Genomic DNA, 16,523 nt, shown 5'->3' with positions numbered 1-16,523 from the left:
TTCCTGAATTCCAAGGCATTCGTGAAGAGAGTCGGGCCAAAATCTCTGCAGTTTGAATTTTTATTTGTGTGTTAGAGGAGTTATGCTTAAATGTGTCTTTACTAGAGCAGCTGGAGCAGGACACAGGGATTCACAGGTAGCATGGGAAGATGTAGCATGTGGTGACTGCTGGCACCACTCAGTACCTTGACTCTCTGCTTCCCCTTTCTCCACACTCCAAGGACCCAGCAAGAGGTGAGGAGGGCAAGAACCTGTGTGTCCTGCTCTCTACAAAATCTGAGGCTAGAGCTTTCCCTGCTGGCCAGACTGAAATGGGCCAGGTGTATCTTCTCACTTGGAGGAAAAGAGACACCATGAAGCCTCCACACTGAGCTATCAGCCAAGAAAAGACCTTTAGCAAACAGGTAAGGATGGTCCTGGAGGTAAAAAAGGAGGTGATAACCCATGATTCACTTCAGGCACTGCTTTCTGAGGACACTTGTGTGGAAGTGCCACCTCCACAGTGTGGTCAGGCAGTGTGTTGGAGGGAGGCAGGGAGATCTCCCAAAGACAGCTCTGAAACACACTTGGCTGGACACAACGGAGCAGGACAACATGATCAGTCAGACCTGCCTCTCCTCTGGGCTCCTGACTCCCAGCACAGTACTGGGGATCAGCCACCTCCAACACCCATTTCTGCATCACACTGCACCAGCTGGCACCGTGCTAGCCCAGGTATATGCAACACAGCAGTGTCTCAGCTTTCTCCAGTCTCTTTATGCTCTCCTGTCTTGCTAAGGTACCCACTGTGCACGACAAACAGACAAAGATCACAGCAAACTCAGGAGTATCCTCAAGTACAACACCCAGAGCTGTCAAAGTATTGCTGCATGCCCAGGTGGACAGACCTTGCTCTCCTCACTGGCTATCACAAGGTCACTGTGCTTTGAGTTCTTGACTGGGGAGCCAAAAAGCTGGAACTGTGCCTGTCATTTATAGCACCTTTCCTCAGATGGCTCTCAGATGCCTTTATAAACTTTGGTAAATGAGTATATAAATCACTCTGTCCACCACCAAAGCACAGCCATCTCTGGGATGATACACAGCAGCTGCTGGAAAATCAGATCACAGCTCCACACCACAGATTAGAGCAATAAAACATGCTGCATGAGGCAACTGGAGTGACTGGAGAAAGGAAGGGGGATGCAGTGGAAAGCATTTTGCAGTTATAATTACCTGAGTGCAAATTTGGCTGAAGAGGATACTGTATTCAATAGTTGCATATCAGCAAATCAAACCAGACTTCCACCACCTGTCAAACCAACCTGACTGGACCATTCCCCATGGTTTGGCCTTATGAAGCCCTTCCTTTCTGAAAGGGCCTTGATAGGAGCAAAGCTGATGTGCTGAGTACAAGCAATAACCTAATGAAATTTCTCAGCAACTGACTTGATAACTCACTGTGAGCCTTTAGCTTCCATGTCCCCTCCCTTCCTCTCTCTTGCATGACAACTGAACATAGCATCTATATATACCCAGCTCCAAAATAGCTTCTGCTCCCGTAACTTGCAAACCGTTCACATAGATCTCATTTCTAGGCTAAAAGTAGTTAATTACAGTCACTGAGGGGACTGAACTGCTGCACATTTTTTCCTTATTCTGGGATGAGCTCCTTGAGCACTGCACTGTCCTGCTCCACTCCAACCCCAAAGCCATGAACTGTTTATAAAAGGAAATCTTTTGAAGGATAGATCTATGATTTCCTGGTGTCAGGGACTGCAGATGAACAGTTATCCTTCTTGTCCTCTTCTCCTTGGCCACACAGCCATACATGCACCACCTACAACTAAACCTGAAAACTCAGTAAGTACAGGGAAGTTATCTTGAAAGGTACTTCCAGTAGAGTTTTAGGGGTTGGAATGGATCTTAGAGATCATCCAGCCCCAACCCCTGCCCTGGGCAGGGACACCTCCCACCAGAGCAGGTTGCTCAAGGTTTCATCCAACCTGGCTGTGAACACTGCCAGGGTTGGGGCAGCCACAGCCTCCCTGGGCAACCTGTGCCAGTGTCTCACCACCCTCACAGGGAAAACTTCTGCCTAATATCTAACCTCAATTTCCCCCCCTTCAATAGGTCCCCTTTGCCCCTTGTCCTGTCACTGCAGTTCCTAACACAGAGTCCCTCTGCAGCTTCCCTGGAGCCCCTTCAGCTCCTGGAAGGTGCTCTGAGGTCTCCACACAACCTTCTCTTCTCCAGGCTGAACAGCCCCAACTCCCTCAGCCTGTACTCATAGGGGAGATGCTCTAGTCCTCTAAGTAGCTTTATGGCCTCCTCTGGACTTGCTCCAACAGTTCCATGTCCTTCTTATGTTGAGGACACCAGAACTGTGTGCAGTATTCCAGGTGGGTCTCACCAGAGCAGAGCAGAGGGGGAGACTCGCCTCCCTTGACCTACTGCCCACACTCCTTTGGATGCAGCCCAGGCCTGGGTTGGTCTCTGCGCTGAGCTCACACTGCAGCTCATGGGAAATTTCTCATCCAACATCACCCCCAAGCCTTTCTCCTCAGCATTGCCCTACTGCCCACACTCCTTTGGATGCAGCCCAGGCCTGGGTTGGTCTCTGCGCTGAGCTCACACTGCAGCTCATGGGAAATTTCTCATCCAACATCACCCCCAAGCCTTTCTCCTCAGCATTGCCCTCAGTTTGACTCCTGTTAGCCCATTATAAAAGCATTCATGAAAAAAAGACCCTCAACCTGAATTCTCATAACTAACTACTTGTGCAGAGGGGCAGGGTGGAGGAACAGCTGCTCATGGCCTCCCAGTCACACCAAACACTGCCAGCAGTTATCCAGGAAACATAAATGCCCTCGGCAAATTCAGATGGTGAAGTACAAGTGATCTGAACAGACCATAAGAGAATTAGATATCATGGTTGTTGGCGGGTTTTAAGCTTACATATAAATTTTGCTGTTAATGGAAAACAAAATTATGAACATTTAAAGCAAAACTTTGCAGTTTAGGGTTTGTAAGAACACTGTTTATGTCCCTACTAAAATCAGCAAATAAAATTAGACCACAAAACCAATAGAATTGTTTGGACAAGAGGAGAATAACAGAAATGTGAAGTTTTAGAGCCTGGAGACACCTGGTTCATTTCAACAATGCAAAATATTCTTTATTTTCTTTAATAAGAAATATTTTCTTTAAGCTTTCACTATGACACCAAGTTTTTAGGCCATCTCTTGTGTTGCTGCAAAGGGACAATATTTGGCAGTTTCCAAAAAAATTAAACTCTGTAGACTAATTTTGAATTTTTGACTGAAAATTTTACTAAGATGCTAATAAATGCACACATAACTGAGAGAAATGTGGGTCATGCAGGTGCCACAGTGGCATGATGGCATACAGACTGCCTTGCCCCCTGCAGGAAGGGACACCAGCACATCATACTCACATGTTTTGCAGAGAACTCATCAACTTCCTGAAGCACCTTGTCCTGGCACTCTGGGTTGGTAGCCAGCAAGTACGTGGCGAAGGACAGTGTGCTCGTGGTGGTCTCATACCCAGCGATCAGGAACAGGAAGGCCTGGCCTGCTAGCTCATCCTCTGTTAATGGCTCCTGAACCTCTTCAGGTGGGGCCCTGCCAGCAAGAGGCATCTCGTTCCGCCTGGGAGCGGCAGATGGATTGATCACGTTGGAACACCCGGCTGCCAGGGAGCCAGTCAAGTCACAGCAGTCAAGCATCCACTGGAGGAAGTCTCTGCGCCTCTGCAGAACACAGGGGGAGAGAAACATGCAGAATGGGTCACAGAGCAATGCCTTTACCCGTGGGGGATGAAAGGAGAGAGCTGCTCCCTATTTACAGTGCACACTTGGCTCCCACAGGATGGGTACCAGCCTTTCACCAAATGAGGAGATTGCTATCAAACAGCTGGAAATGCCATCACCAAGAGCCTATCACTGCTTTCTCCCCAGCAAGATGAGACTGATTTGCCCCCAGAACATAGCAGGTACATATTTTCACAAAGGGCTGCTGATGGCCAGTTCTCTGCAGAGCTTCTTTCATTCTCAGAGTGAGGTCTCGGCCCCTACTGGAAACCAGGGGATTGACATAGACACTGCACACGCAGGTCCCACGTGCACCTGCTGAGTGAAGGTGCCACAACTCATCCTTGGAGGAGCTGATCCATCTGTTTGGATGCACCATCCTCATTCGTTCACGTGGTCTGAAGCATGAAAGCCCCCGTCGACCTTCAGGGTTCCACCTACAGTCTGCACTAGATTAACAGGACAGGACCGAAAACTAGTATCAGTCAGCTGGGACATCTTTTTAGGAGAATGGATAGTTAGGAATACTTGTACCAACATGGTTTGTTTCTGGCTGTTAATGTTTTAAAAACTATTTGCAGAACTGTATTACAACAGTAAGAATTCCTCCACCATAACACCTGTTTTGGTGGTTTGTCTTTGCAAAATGACCACTGAATGATTCTACTGTTATGAGAACTGCTTTCTTCACACCAGTTTCTGACACAAAAGCTCTAATAAACAGACCTATGGAGAGGAGTGAGCTGACTTCAAACCTGTCTGGACAGCCAGCTTGATTAGGCTTTGAAATATAACCCAAAAGGTTTGAACTGACTTTTGTGAGTGGGCATAATAGAATTGTGCTGAACCTGAGCCATAAGGCTATGTGATTGATTTTCAGTTCCTCAAATGCCAACAGAATACATGATAGCTCAAGGACTCAGAAGTGACTGCAGTGCCAGGACACGACAACTTCTACAGGGGGATGGACAAAAGACGGGACAAGTCTAACTTCAAAGGAATAAAAAAAGTGCTGCAAATCTGCATTTATCTGTTAAAATCAAATAATTTGAGTGATTTCTTGGCTCTGATGATTGAGAGACAAAGAGAAAAGGACAAGCAAACAAGAGTAAGGAAGAACTAATTAATAATAAATGTCAAAGGACTTAATCAGATTACTTATTTTTCACAAGACATGGAAAACGAGAGCAGTGAGACAACAAAACAACAGAACTACTCAGTGTCCTGTGCTTAGCTCTGCTGCCAACAGACTGTTCTGATCGATCTACAGGCAGAGAGGAATGGTTATTTTGGGGTTTGAGTAACACAAGGGATTGGCACATTGTCTCTTTAACAGCTCCTTCCCCTGCCCCACAGAACCTTTTCATTTCACATCTTACATGTTATGCATCTTGTACCCATGACCACAGTGCAGCTTGCACCCTGGTGCTCCCAAACCTTGATGCTCCAGGCCACAGACAGTGTCAGTCCCTGGATGCTGAAGGACCCTAGACATGGGCCAGTCAGACCACAAGGCACAGGACACATGCTTTTCTGCCAGTACATGAAGGCACACAGAGCAGCGCTACACACACTGTGCTCATGACATGAGCTCCAGCTCTGAAAAGACTTCCTCGAGCCTAGACGATTTCCATATTCAAACTGCCCATACTACCTCGGCCTCTCATTGATAGCACAGCAAGTCCAAAGTTGCAGCTGCCCTGCCACAGCCATCCTCCAGCAGCATGATAGGATACCTCTGCTCTATGATGTGCCTCTGGATTGGAGGAAACAAGATTTCATGCAGACTTCAGCTGTGAATAGCTAAAAATCTCATTTAACTTTTCCAGGAAGGGCTTTATTCCCTTCTCATGAGTCCATGGATTGCACAACTCAGAGTCCAACTCCCTGGCATAGCCTGTGGTTCAGGGATTTTCCTTCCACACAGACTTGTGCTAGGCTGTTTTTAAAATTAAAACAAAACCAAAACAACAACCAAACAAACAAACCCAAGAGAGTCTAGTTCCAGTGGATGAACCAGTTGAATGTCGTAATGAACCACATTGGTAGAGATATTCTCTTCAACCTATGAGTCTCTAACACCTAAGCTACTTTATAACACGAAAATGTATAACTACATCCACATTCAGTAATGATGTAACCCTGTAACATCCAACAGCTCAAATGGCCTAACGTTTTGCTTGGTTCTGCATCCATCCTTTTCTAGCTGCAAATTCCCTCGTTTAAAGCCACTTGCTCTCTGAGGGTTTGCAGCTCAATTAGCTGTGAGCTGAGTCTGGTCTCATACTTAGACAACACACTCACTAGAGACCCTATGAGATGTTTCTCCTGCCTTAGACAAAATCCGGTCCTGCCCTTGTACAAAGCATCTGGTTATTGCTATGACAGTAAAGCAATAATCACAATGACTAGCAAATAAAATCTCATTCATGAGAATTTTTGCTGAAAGCAAACTTAATGAATACTAGCACGAGTGAATATTCCCGGGAACGTGCTCCGAAATGCCTCTGTGGCCATTTTGAGGAGCTCTTTTTATTACTCACATAATACATTTGCTTAGGAATTGAAAAGCTTGTCTTGCTGCAGACTCTGCTTTTAAGGTCACCCTATCAAGCAATCTTATCTGTGCCATGCAATTTGCTCACAGGTGAGCTGAGGTTGCTAAGAGCAATGGCTCCAGAAACAATCCCTGCAAAAACAGCATTCATTTGCAAAAATTACTGAATAATGGCTGGGGGGAAAAAAGCATAAAATTCAGGAGACACAAGCTCTTTCCAAGATAATTCTACATAGTGCAAGGAGGGATATTTTAGCAAAGCTTCTCTTCCTTATGCTTCATTCTACTTCACTGTAGGCATCAGGATAGAAAGCAACATAAAAAATTGTCATCAACCCAAGCGAGAGAAAAGATTTCCAGGGCTATAACAAGTCATAATGAAACATATTTTTTTCCGCACCATCAGGATGGAAAAATCACTCTGACTCAAAAGCCTAACAATGGAAATAGAAGCAAATATTACCATGAAACCAAATCTAATTGGATTGTTGAATGCTGGAAATGAGGAAAAGGTACTTAATGAAAATTCAGGGGGTTCTCCACTTTAGTTGACAGCAGAAGGGGAAAAAATGAACTGACAGTGTCACTGCACAAGTACATGCTCTGGCCATCCCATCCAGCTGTTGGCTCCCTTTTTCCATCAGGGACACATGTTTCACTTTCCTCACAGAAAGGAGAAGCCCATAAGGGCCTCTGTCTTGTCCTCTGACACTTGCACAGTTGTGTTCCAACGACCTCAGAGACAAGTTCCTGCCACAAGGAACAGTGTGCTTACTCAACGGACTCGTGGCTTGCCCCTGCACAACACAGAGCCTGCCATTAAGGCAATGAAAACTGATTGGAAAGCTATGATTTGAAAAAGAAAAGGCAATTTGAATGCAGCATGGGACAGGGTGCATGTCTAACTTGGTGGTGACACAGACATCCCCTTTGAAATACATAATCAGACAAGCCCTGCTTGCAGCCTCCCCAAGATAGACACCTTGCAATATATTTCCTGACATCAGTGTTCTGGGCTGTATCATTCCTCTCATTAGGCTCCTTAAACATCACCTGGCCATGCAGAGAAATCTCTGCACAGAGCCGTAACGAGCGCTGCGAAGAGACGTGTGCTGTGCCGGGAAGGCCAATCCAGCAGCATCCATCTCCCCTCCTCAAATCACTGCTTTTACGGTGCGCAGCTGTCAGAAGGAGAGCGATGTATCGCTCACACGCACGATGCATCATGACTTCCCTCACAGGAGAGGAGGGTCCTGGGGGGTGGGGATGTCTGCAGCTCTTTCCATCCTGCATGGGAACTGTGTTTTCCCATCTCAGACCGACGTGCCAGCTGATCTTCTGGCAAGCTCATTGCTGCTTTGGGGATCTAGAGCACCCCTGGGTTATGCTTTTAGCAGAAAGATTAAGCCATTCAACTTCTCTGCAAGTCAAAAATTACTTAAGGAAAATTACCAAATACATATCAGTTGGAATTTCTGTCCTTAATGTTGTGATTTCAATGATGTTTTCTGCAAACTATACCCAAATTTTGCATGACTTTGATAGCTCAGCTTCACATTTTGAGTACAAAAGAGTGCAGAACCACAAAAAAACCCCAACTTTAAGATGAATCAAGGAATCAAAATGAATGACATAACTGGTTGGTATTCTGTAAAGCACTTGTTGTGGTCGTGGTGTAAAAGTCATACAAATATGATGCTGCTAACATAATGCCATTCACTATAGACTGTACAGACCCCCCCAGCCTTTCTCAAATGCTCTGATGGCAGCTTGAAAAAGCGGAAGATAAACTTCACAATCCGTATCTACCACGTAGAAAGAGGTGATCCAGCCCAAGCTCCTGCCCTCGGCAGGGACACCTCCCACCACACCAGGTTGCTCAAGGCTTCATCCAACCTGGCTTTGAACACTGCCAGAGCTGGGACAACCACAGCCTCCCTGGGCAACCTGTGCCAGTGTCTCACCACCCTCACAGGGAAAAGCTTTTTCCTAATATTCAGCCTAGATTTCCCCTCCTTCAATTTGTACCCATTGCCCCTTGTCCTGTCCATGCAGCTCCTAACACAGAGTCCCTCTGCAGCTTCCCTGGAGCCTCTTCAGATCCTGGAAGGTGCTCTGAAGTCTCCACACAACCTTCTCTTTTCCAGGCTGAACAGCCCTAACTTCTCATTTTGGACTTGTTCTGATATTTTACTATACTATCATCACTAAGCTCCTATTCAGGTTTCCAGCAGTAGCTCACAGCTATAAGGGAGCACTGTGAGTATTCAGTTGCGTTTGATGTCAGAAGTCACAGCAATGCCTTCTACTCAATGCTTTCTACTCAAAAGAAAAAAGGAAGTATCTCTCCCATAATGTTGCAGAAAGGCAACATGAACTGCTGACCAGGCCCAGAAGGTGCCGGTGTGTCAGCAAGTAATGAAAGCATCTTACAATGAAATGTATTAAACAAGGTAACAAAACATAGCTTGTCTGTGTGACCAATGCTCTTTTAAAAAATAAAAATAAAATATAACCAAGAGTAAGCCTGAATTAGAATATGATACGGATTTTATTCTTCTCCAGCAGAATAACCGTCTTCTCTAGATGTTCCCAACCAGAAGAGAGATGAAAACAAATTTGAATTTCAGACCTAATTGTTAGTGAATGAAAAGAGAGCAAAGAACTTCTTCTAGCTGAGGCAATCTTAACATTGACCTGTTGGAGTGGGATCCGGACCTGGAGTAACGATGAGTCTCAATATGAGTATGGTCGTTCTCCTTTATTCTTAGTACTTACAAGATATATATAGATATTCACACAGAGTACACGAACGCAGCGGATACATGATTGGTTTATTGCCCTTGTCCAAGTGTCCAGGGCAAACTTATGATTGGAGCAAGCAGGTGTCTGTCCACATTCCAGGACGTTCTCAGGAATTCCACAGAGCTTGCTGACACTGGACTTGGAGCCGGTCAGAGCCAGCTCTGCCAGGCAGAGCTCGCTCCTTATCAGCAGGTTCAAGGCTCGGTCACAGCTGCTGTAGGCCTTACACCACACTACAAGCTGGGTTGTCAGCTCCAAGGAAATCATGTCCTTTTTTGCAGAGCCATTCCTCCACATTGACCCTTACAACTCTTTTCAGAGGAGACTGGTTCTAAGATCCTGGCCAGAGGCCTAACTTGGCTGAAGTGACATGTAGGATGAAGAGACGCTACAATTATGGGTGAGAGAAAATAAGACACACACACCTATGTGATTGGTCCATTAACTGTGTGGGCCCACAGAGAAACCCATGAGAGCTGGAAACATTCCCAGTAGTTCTTCAGTGTAAAACCAAGGGATTGTCTGCAGCCAGATCAGTTTACACTCACAATGATCTGGCTATTATCTGACCCTGGGGAGTTTCCTTCCAATACCATGCTAAGCAGAATGAACTGCATGTCCAAGAGAAGCACAAAAGCTTTTTTTCATGAAATTCAGGCTAATGGCAAACAAGTGCCATGCACTTCACAGCAGTTGATTTGCATCTCTGCCCTGTTGGGGTGGCTGAGAAAATAGCCCAAAATGCAACACCTAGAGTCTCATCCAGAGTCCTCAGCCCCATCATGAGGAGCAAGAGACACCAGTAGCAAATATCAGTGGACTGCAACCTCCTTATTCTGTATTTGTAAAACATTCAAGACAACCACACTGTGGTGATGCCTCCTGACATTATCACAGCACAAACAACAAACGCTGGATTTGTGCATGTGTAGCTGAGCTTCTCCTGCCCCACACACGTTTGGCTGCTTGAAGGTGGAGGAGTGAGTTTATCAGAATACACAGTGGGAAAATTCAGCATGACCAGAAACAACTGAGTGACAGGAGAAAAGAAGAGCTTGGGCCAGGCCACCCCAGGCATGGCACATGCGGAAGGGGCACCAGTTCCCAAGCCAGCAGCGAGCTGATCACCTACTGCACACTGCGTGCATGCATCACCTCCCAAGGCTCATCTGGCCTCCCAGCAAAGCAGCACACTGCTCCCCTCTGGTATTTGCAGGAGGAAGGGAGGAGGCAGGAAGGGAGAGCTTTGAGCTGCAAGTGTAGGACACCCAGAAGCCTGATGCTCTGTTCCTGCTCTGTTTGCCACAGATTACAATTGTATTTGCTCAAGTTTAATTCCTGACTGATAATCAGTTCTTGTCTTCGCCATTGCCTGACCTTCAAGAAAATAAACATTGTTGCTTCCGTAGCCTTCATTCTTCCTGCCCCATATGCTTCTTTTAACATTCTTGCAAAGCCCCAGCACTCCCTTTGCAGAGCTATCAGGATGTTTTGCAGTCGTTCTGGGAATTTGCTGTTCCCATCCTGCCCTTCCTCATCTCTCCCCATGGTTTGCTCGAGATCCTCTTCCTGCATCACATGGTACAGATTGCAAGGAGCACGTGCACACACGATTTGGCTATACAATGCCCTTTAGGAATTTCAGGTAGCTAAAAATGAAAAAAGCTTTTTTTCCTCCCCCAACTGAACTAATCACGAGACTGATGTAAATGACATGTACTGTTACCTAAACAAGAAATGCAGTTATTGTTATTTATATTCCTTATTAACAATATGGAAAAACCCACTTGTCATTATCACTTCTCTGAGCGACTCTCTCTACTGCTGGCAGGCAATGCTCCTGCTGGCTCATCCATTCATGCTCACACCTGCACCCTACACTGGGATTTATCCTGGATCTCCAGCTATATTAAACTGGCTTTTAGCTGAAGTACATAAATCACATCTTTATCTGCCTCTCCACTTGTGTGCATAAAGACATACAGGTTTCTACAGACTCCTAACATAGTGGGTGAAGGAGGAACTGGGAAGAAAAGGCTTATTTTCAGCTTCCCAGTGACCAGTGACAAACTGTGTTATCCTCTGCAGTTTCAGGGATCTTGGCTCAGTTATGGGTTTTATCCAATAGATGGCTCCTCGGTAGCAGGAAGGATTCTTCCCCTGCTCTCCTTCCCTTCACAGAGTTTCAATACTACTTTCTAATATTTACACAGCTATTATCTTGCAAATAGAGGCATTTTATGCACACTGATAAACACACAGAAGCAGCATGTGTGTGTGAATTACAGAACAAAATTAAAAATGGGTGGTATTTTACGTATTTCATACCACTTTGTCCTTTTCCAGTACAGGGATGCATGAAAAATGACAGCCAGGCAGCCTCGTGGCCTGGAATGCTTCCTTAAGCCAAACTGAAAAACCAGCCAACTTGAGAAACACATGAATATCAACAGCATGCCAAATCTGAGCTGGCTTCTCCTCAAAAACACGAGGACATCTCCCACATCTTACATATCCCTGACTGAGCAATACTTAAGGAACTTACAGGCATCATTACTCCTCTGTCACCAAAAGATTTTTCACAGGAAAAGAGAAATCCTACGGATATAACGAGCCAGGACAGCTCTGTGTAACTGGCAGGATGCAAGTTAAGATCATCATGAGTCATGCTAAGACCTCTGCGATGGCCAAGGTGAATAAGTTTTTGTTGTTTTCCAGAAAAAAACCCATAAGCAGAATAATAATAGCAAAACCCCAAGACATTCAGAAAATTTATATTTATCCCATATAGGCACCTGTGACTTCTCTGAATCAGAACAGTCCTGAGTCATTTCTGGCCTGAGATCTATTCTGCATCTCACTCAGGTCTTGCCAAGATCTTGCCAACACCTGGCAGTAACCCCATTCTGGGGACTGTGACCCTCTGGTCAGACTACGTAATCAAGTTAAAGCAGCACAGCAATAATCAGCAGTAAAGCTCACAGAAGCCAGACCATGGCTATTCAAATTCCCATGACTTAGCACTTCAGTGGGGCACAGCGATGAGCTCACTTATACCTGCTGTTAGCATTCAAAGTAACAACATTCCTGACAATAACCTTTAGCCTCGAAATACTAAGCTGTTTTAAAAGTGGGGAAAGGTACCATTTTACTGCATGTATACCTATAAATATGCAGCATCATAACATTAGCACAATTACTGCCATAATAACCATCGGGAAAAAAATAACTGTTCCATCCCTGTTCAGAGCTGAGCACAATCACTGCTTACATTTCAGCACTCCAGAAGGACTTCCATAATTCCACGCCTCAAATCAGCTGTTTGCTGGCAAAAATTTGAAAAATTCCAACCAGCTTGCATGCTTGATGATGGGCTGCTACACCATGGCTCCAACTTACCCCTGAGCAGACACCCCAGAAGTCCTCTGTCCTTGATGTGCACCGTGCAGAGAAGCAGCACACCCAAAGGGAGCCTCATGGTCTGGTGAGCCCTCAGGTTTAGGCATGCAAAAGGCTCTCTGCACACTTAAAGACACTGCTCTTAAACTGCAAAGTGCAGGTTTAAACCCTGACCAGTGAAATACAGAAATCATTCCTCCTTCCCCTCTCTCTCGGGATGCTGCAGCCAGCAGAACTTGCCCAGACCCGAAGTCAAGCTCAAACTTTCACCCACCTCCTCTTTTTAAGGGGTGAAGAGACAAACATGCTGAAAAATCAGAGTTTGCAACTGAAATCCAGACAACCATTTTCACCGTGGAGAGTCTGAACCAGGCAGCAGTGATATTCATTAAGCTGTTAATAATGGATTGTGGCACAAAGCAATTTATCAAGTTTCCACTGTAATTAAAATCACTGAATATTTGGGCATTTGCAATGCACCTAGCTCTCCCTGCTCCTGGAGCTTTACATGCTAATGTGAATTACAGCTCCCTCTCCCAGGAGAGCTACTAAAAAGCCCATTTTAATTGGTATGTTTTTAATTGAGATTACATTATTAAAAGTGTACATTTCTGCTGGAGACAGAAAGGAGGTGCTCAGCTCCCCTTTAGTCCCTGTCACTCTCTGACAGAGCTTGCTTATCTCAGTGGGAGGGGAAAGTGAAGAGTAGATGCTGTGAAGGAAGTGGAGAAAGCCCTGCACAGTTACAGGCTGCGAGACCAGGGCAGGGCTGCCATGGAGTGCCAGGGATGTGGGGATTCCTAGGCAGATTTTCGGGAGGGAGAGGAATCGCTGCAATCATTCAGGCTGCTCTTAAGGAAAGGCAGGCAGAGGATTCCTGCCTCGCAGCCAGCTGACCCTGAGGGCATGTTCAGAAAGCCTCTCCTCAAGGTTCCCAGTGACAATCTGTCATTTTCCATAATAAGTAACTCTAATGTCTAGCAAAAGCCTCCAGCCCTGCTGGCCTCACTAGGCTGGAGGGGAGACACAGCCCCCAGGGCAACCGAGACACGGTGGCAAGAAGAGAATTGCCGCAGCCAACGACATTGTTCCCCTTCATGCAATGAGATGGCTGGACTGACTTGCCACTAGGTTCTAAAGAAAAGCAGCTTCATGCACTTGGCATCCAAACACTGGCCAAGAAATGGTTCTCCCACTGGCAAGATGGACTGTCAGTGTCTCTCTAAGTAGGAGTATGGCTCTGATAAGGTAAGGAGACACAAGAGAAAAGGGGGAAATATCAAAGGTGTGCAAAGTAGATTGCAACAGTTGAGACGGTTCAAGGGAAAAACCTCCAGAGATCAAAACATGCCAACAGATGGACAAGATGGTCGGATTAGAATGAAATATCATGGAACGGCTTTTTTGTAACTGCTTCCGAAAAGGTCATGCTGTACTGCAAAAAGAAGGCAGTGCGTGAGGCTGGGAGAGGTCACTGCAGGCAAACAGACACTGAGAGACTAACAGAGACAAACTCAAAGATCACCCGCTAATACCACAACACCCCTCCTGGTCCTGGAAGTGACTCAGAGGGGAGGGATGGTGAACCAACAACAGATAAAAGGGGAAAAAAGGATGAAATATGAGAGACAAAGCTGAAATTGTTTAAACTGTCAGAGAAAGGGAAAGCTCTGTTACTGCAATTAGGTCGGCAAATCCGTGATTTTTTTTCTAAATTAAGAATTTAGATGCTGTGCTCTAGTTACACGTGTCAGAAGGAAGTCTGTTTGTAGAGGGAAAGCACCCAAACATGTAAGGGAAAATAAAGACATTCAATTCCCAGCCCCAGTTAATAGATCCTTTGCAGATTTAGATCAAGAATAAGTAAAGACAAAACAACAGACTGTGTAAATAAAGATTAGATCTCACATCCCACCTTGGCGTTAAAGGCCACCACCCTGTTGTGCAGAAAGTTAATCCCCAGATTACTTGATCCAATGCAGAATTCCTTTTGTTGGCTGATTTGAAAACCTCAAGCCCAGATCACAGATGAAGCAGGAAAAGGAAGGGCTTTCAGTGACCTCAAGTAGGATCTTCTGAGAAACTTGGGGGGGACAGACCTCAAGGGTCTGTCCATACAGTAGAGATGAGGAACAGTAAGAGAGAGAAGTGACAAAAGAAAGGGAATGTGCACAACTTCAGGGTGACAATTTTTCCTTTCAGCCAAAGGGATGAGCGCTGAGACCATACCATGATGGAAAGCAAATGACAGGAAGCAGGAAAAGGTAGGTTGGAGGCTTGCTTTATGCTGACAGAATTGCAAAGGGAAACTGTGCTCCCAAGTCTATAGGAAGATGACCCTGAAAGACAGATCTAACACTGCTCGGGCTGGGTATTTTGCACAGATGAGAACAGATTACTTACTGATTTGGCATGTATCAACAGATCTAGGACTACATCAGATTCTGCTCCGAGTGCTACAAAAGAAAGGCAGCTGGGGTTGTTTTACTACCTTCCCAGAAAACAGATACCTTTTTCTCAGCCCAAAGACTCATGGGGTGTGTGTAACTTCTGTGATTCGGCAACCAGGAACATGACACACAGTGACCCAACAGGTTGCAACAGCCTTGATTCAATTATTTCCCCTGATCAGAGTATCAGGGAAGTTGCTAACTAACCAAGGGGACAAAATTCATGTCTAAGGTCATGAAAGAGCAGTACTGAGCATTAGGTATAAAAAGTACGAAGGCCTATGCCCCATCCTCCTCAAACAGATGGCCCTTCAGGAAGATTTAATCAGACACTGAAACGCATGCTGCGAATACTCATTACCAGCACAGGATCAGGCTGGGACAAGTGGCCAGCACTGACGTTATTGCCTACAGGGAATTACCACAGGCATAAACAGGATTTTCAGTGTTTGAACATCTCTGGACAGCAAGCACAGGGTCCCCTTGTCACTGCAAAGGAGAGTAAAGCAAAAAATTCATGATGGGGTGGGCCAGATCTACATTGCACAGGAGAGGCAAGAGACCCAGGCCCTGATAAGGAATAACCATCTTTTCTTTTTTTCAGCTTCCTCATGCTCTTTTTTTGCCTGTGCTGGTAAAGCCACAACAAAACTCAGACCAGTGCTCTCTGGATCCCACCTGCAAAGCACAATGAGCTCTTGCTCCTCTTATTTTTATGGACACACAAAACAGAGCTGTGACCACTCACTCCTCTGCAGTATTCAAGCAGAGGAAAAACAGGGTATAGCCACAACAACCAGTACCTAGAAGGAGGGTGGGAAAAAAAAAGAAAAAAAAAGAAAGAAGAAAGAGAGCTTTTGATCTCTTCTTCAGTGATGGGGTGCCTTGCCTTTCAATTCCTTCCTCTTCCAGTTTTTCAGAGACATTTTAGTGCAAACATCATTAGAGAGTCCTTGTGCTATCTCTTGGCCTGTTTTTCTGATAAACAGTATTTTAAGTGCCTGATTTTACCATATAAACACAATTTTTAGTAGTCACTGAAACACTTGACATTACCAACAACTGAGCATGTGGGTTTATTTATTTTCGCTCTAGATGAAAAAGCCTTTTTTCAACACTAAAGGTCCCACCCCTCTCAATTAAAAGATGTTTCTCATATGCTGTAGATTAGCAAAGCCAAATGTCCATCTTCCCTTCTTGCACCGGCTGGTGGAAACAGGAGGAAAATGCATGCAAAACTTATTGACAGAAGCATTTAAGTCCTTCCTCCCTTTGACTCTGAAGGCATCCTGTGGGCTTAGAGACTTCCTGTGGATTAGTGCTGCTGCAGGGAGCCTCTGAACCTCTCCTGTTCTGCACACAAAGGACCAAAGTTACGATTTCTGAAGGGCCTCTGAAAGAGATCCACCACACATCTCTTAGAAACTGAAGTTAGCTTTCCTTGCATTGATTCTCACATTTTCCTGCTACTACCTGCAAGACCTAGATATGCAAAAACTTA

General features: G+C 45.4%; 1 protein-coding gene across 1 annotated transcript in view; it reads right to left on the bottom strand.

Moving 5' to 3' along the window:
- The window catches only part of TBXAS1 (thromboxane A synthase 1 (platelet)), a gene marked incomplete at its 5' end in the record, with an annotated part of 98,956 nt that overhangs the window by 62,574 nt on the left and 19,859 nt on the right, over positions 1 to 16,523 (bottom strand). Inside the window, one exon of the mRNA XM_009074828.1 lies at positions 3,437 to 3,751. Coding sequence (XP_009073076.1) covers positions 3,437 to 3,751 — 315 coding nt within the window. The remainder of the gene's footprint in view (positions 1 to 3,436; positions 3,752 to 16,523) is intronic.

This window comes from Acanthisitta chloris, unplaced genomic scaffold, assembly GCF_000695815.1.
Source record: "Acanthisitta chloris isolate BGI_N310 unplaced genomic scaffold, ASM69581v1 scaffold8315, whole genome shotgun sequence".
Taxonomy (NCBI): domain Eukaryota; kingdom Metazoa; phylum Chordata; class Aves; order Passeriformes; family Acanthisittidae; genus Acanthisitta; species Acanthisitta chloris.
This window is presented reverse-complemented; position numbering and strand designations above follow the sequence as displayed.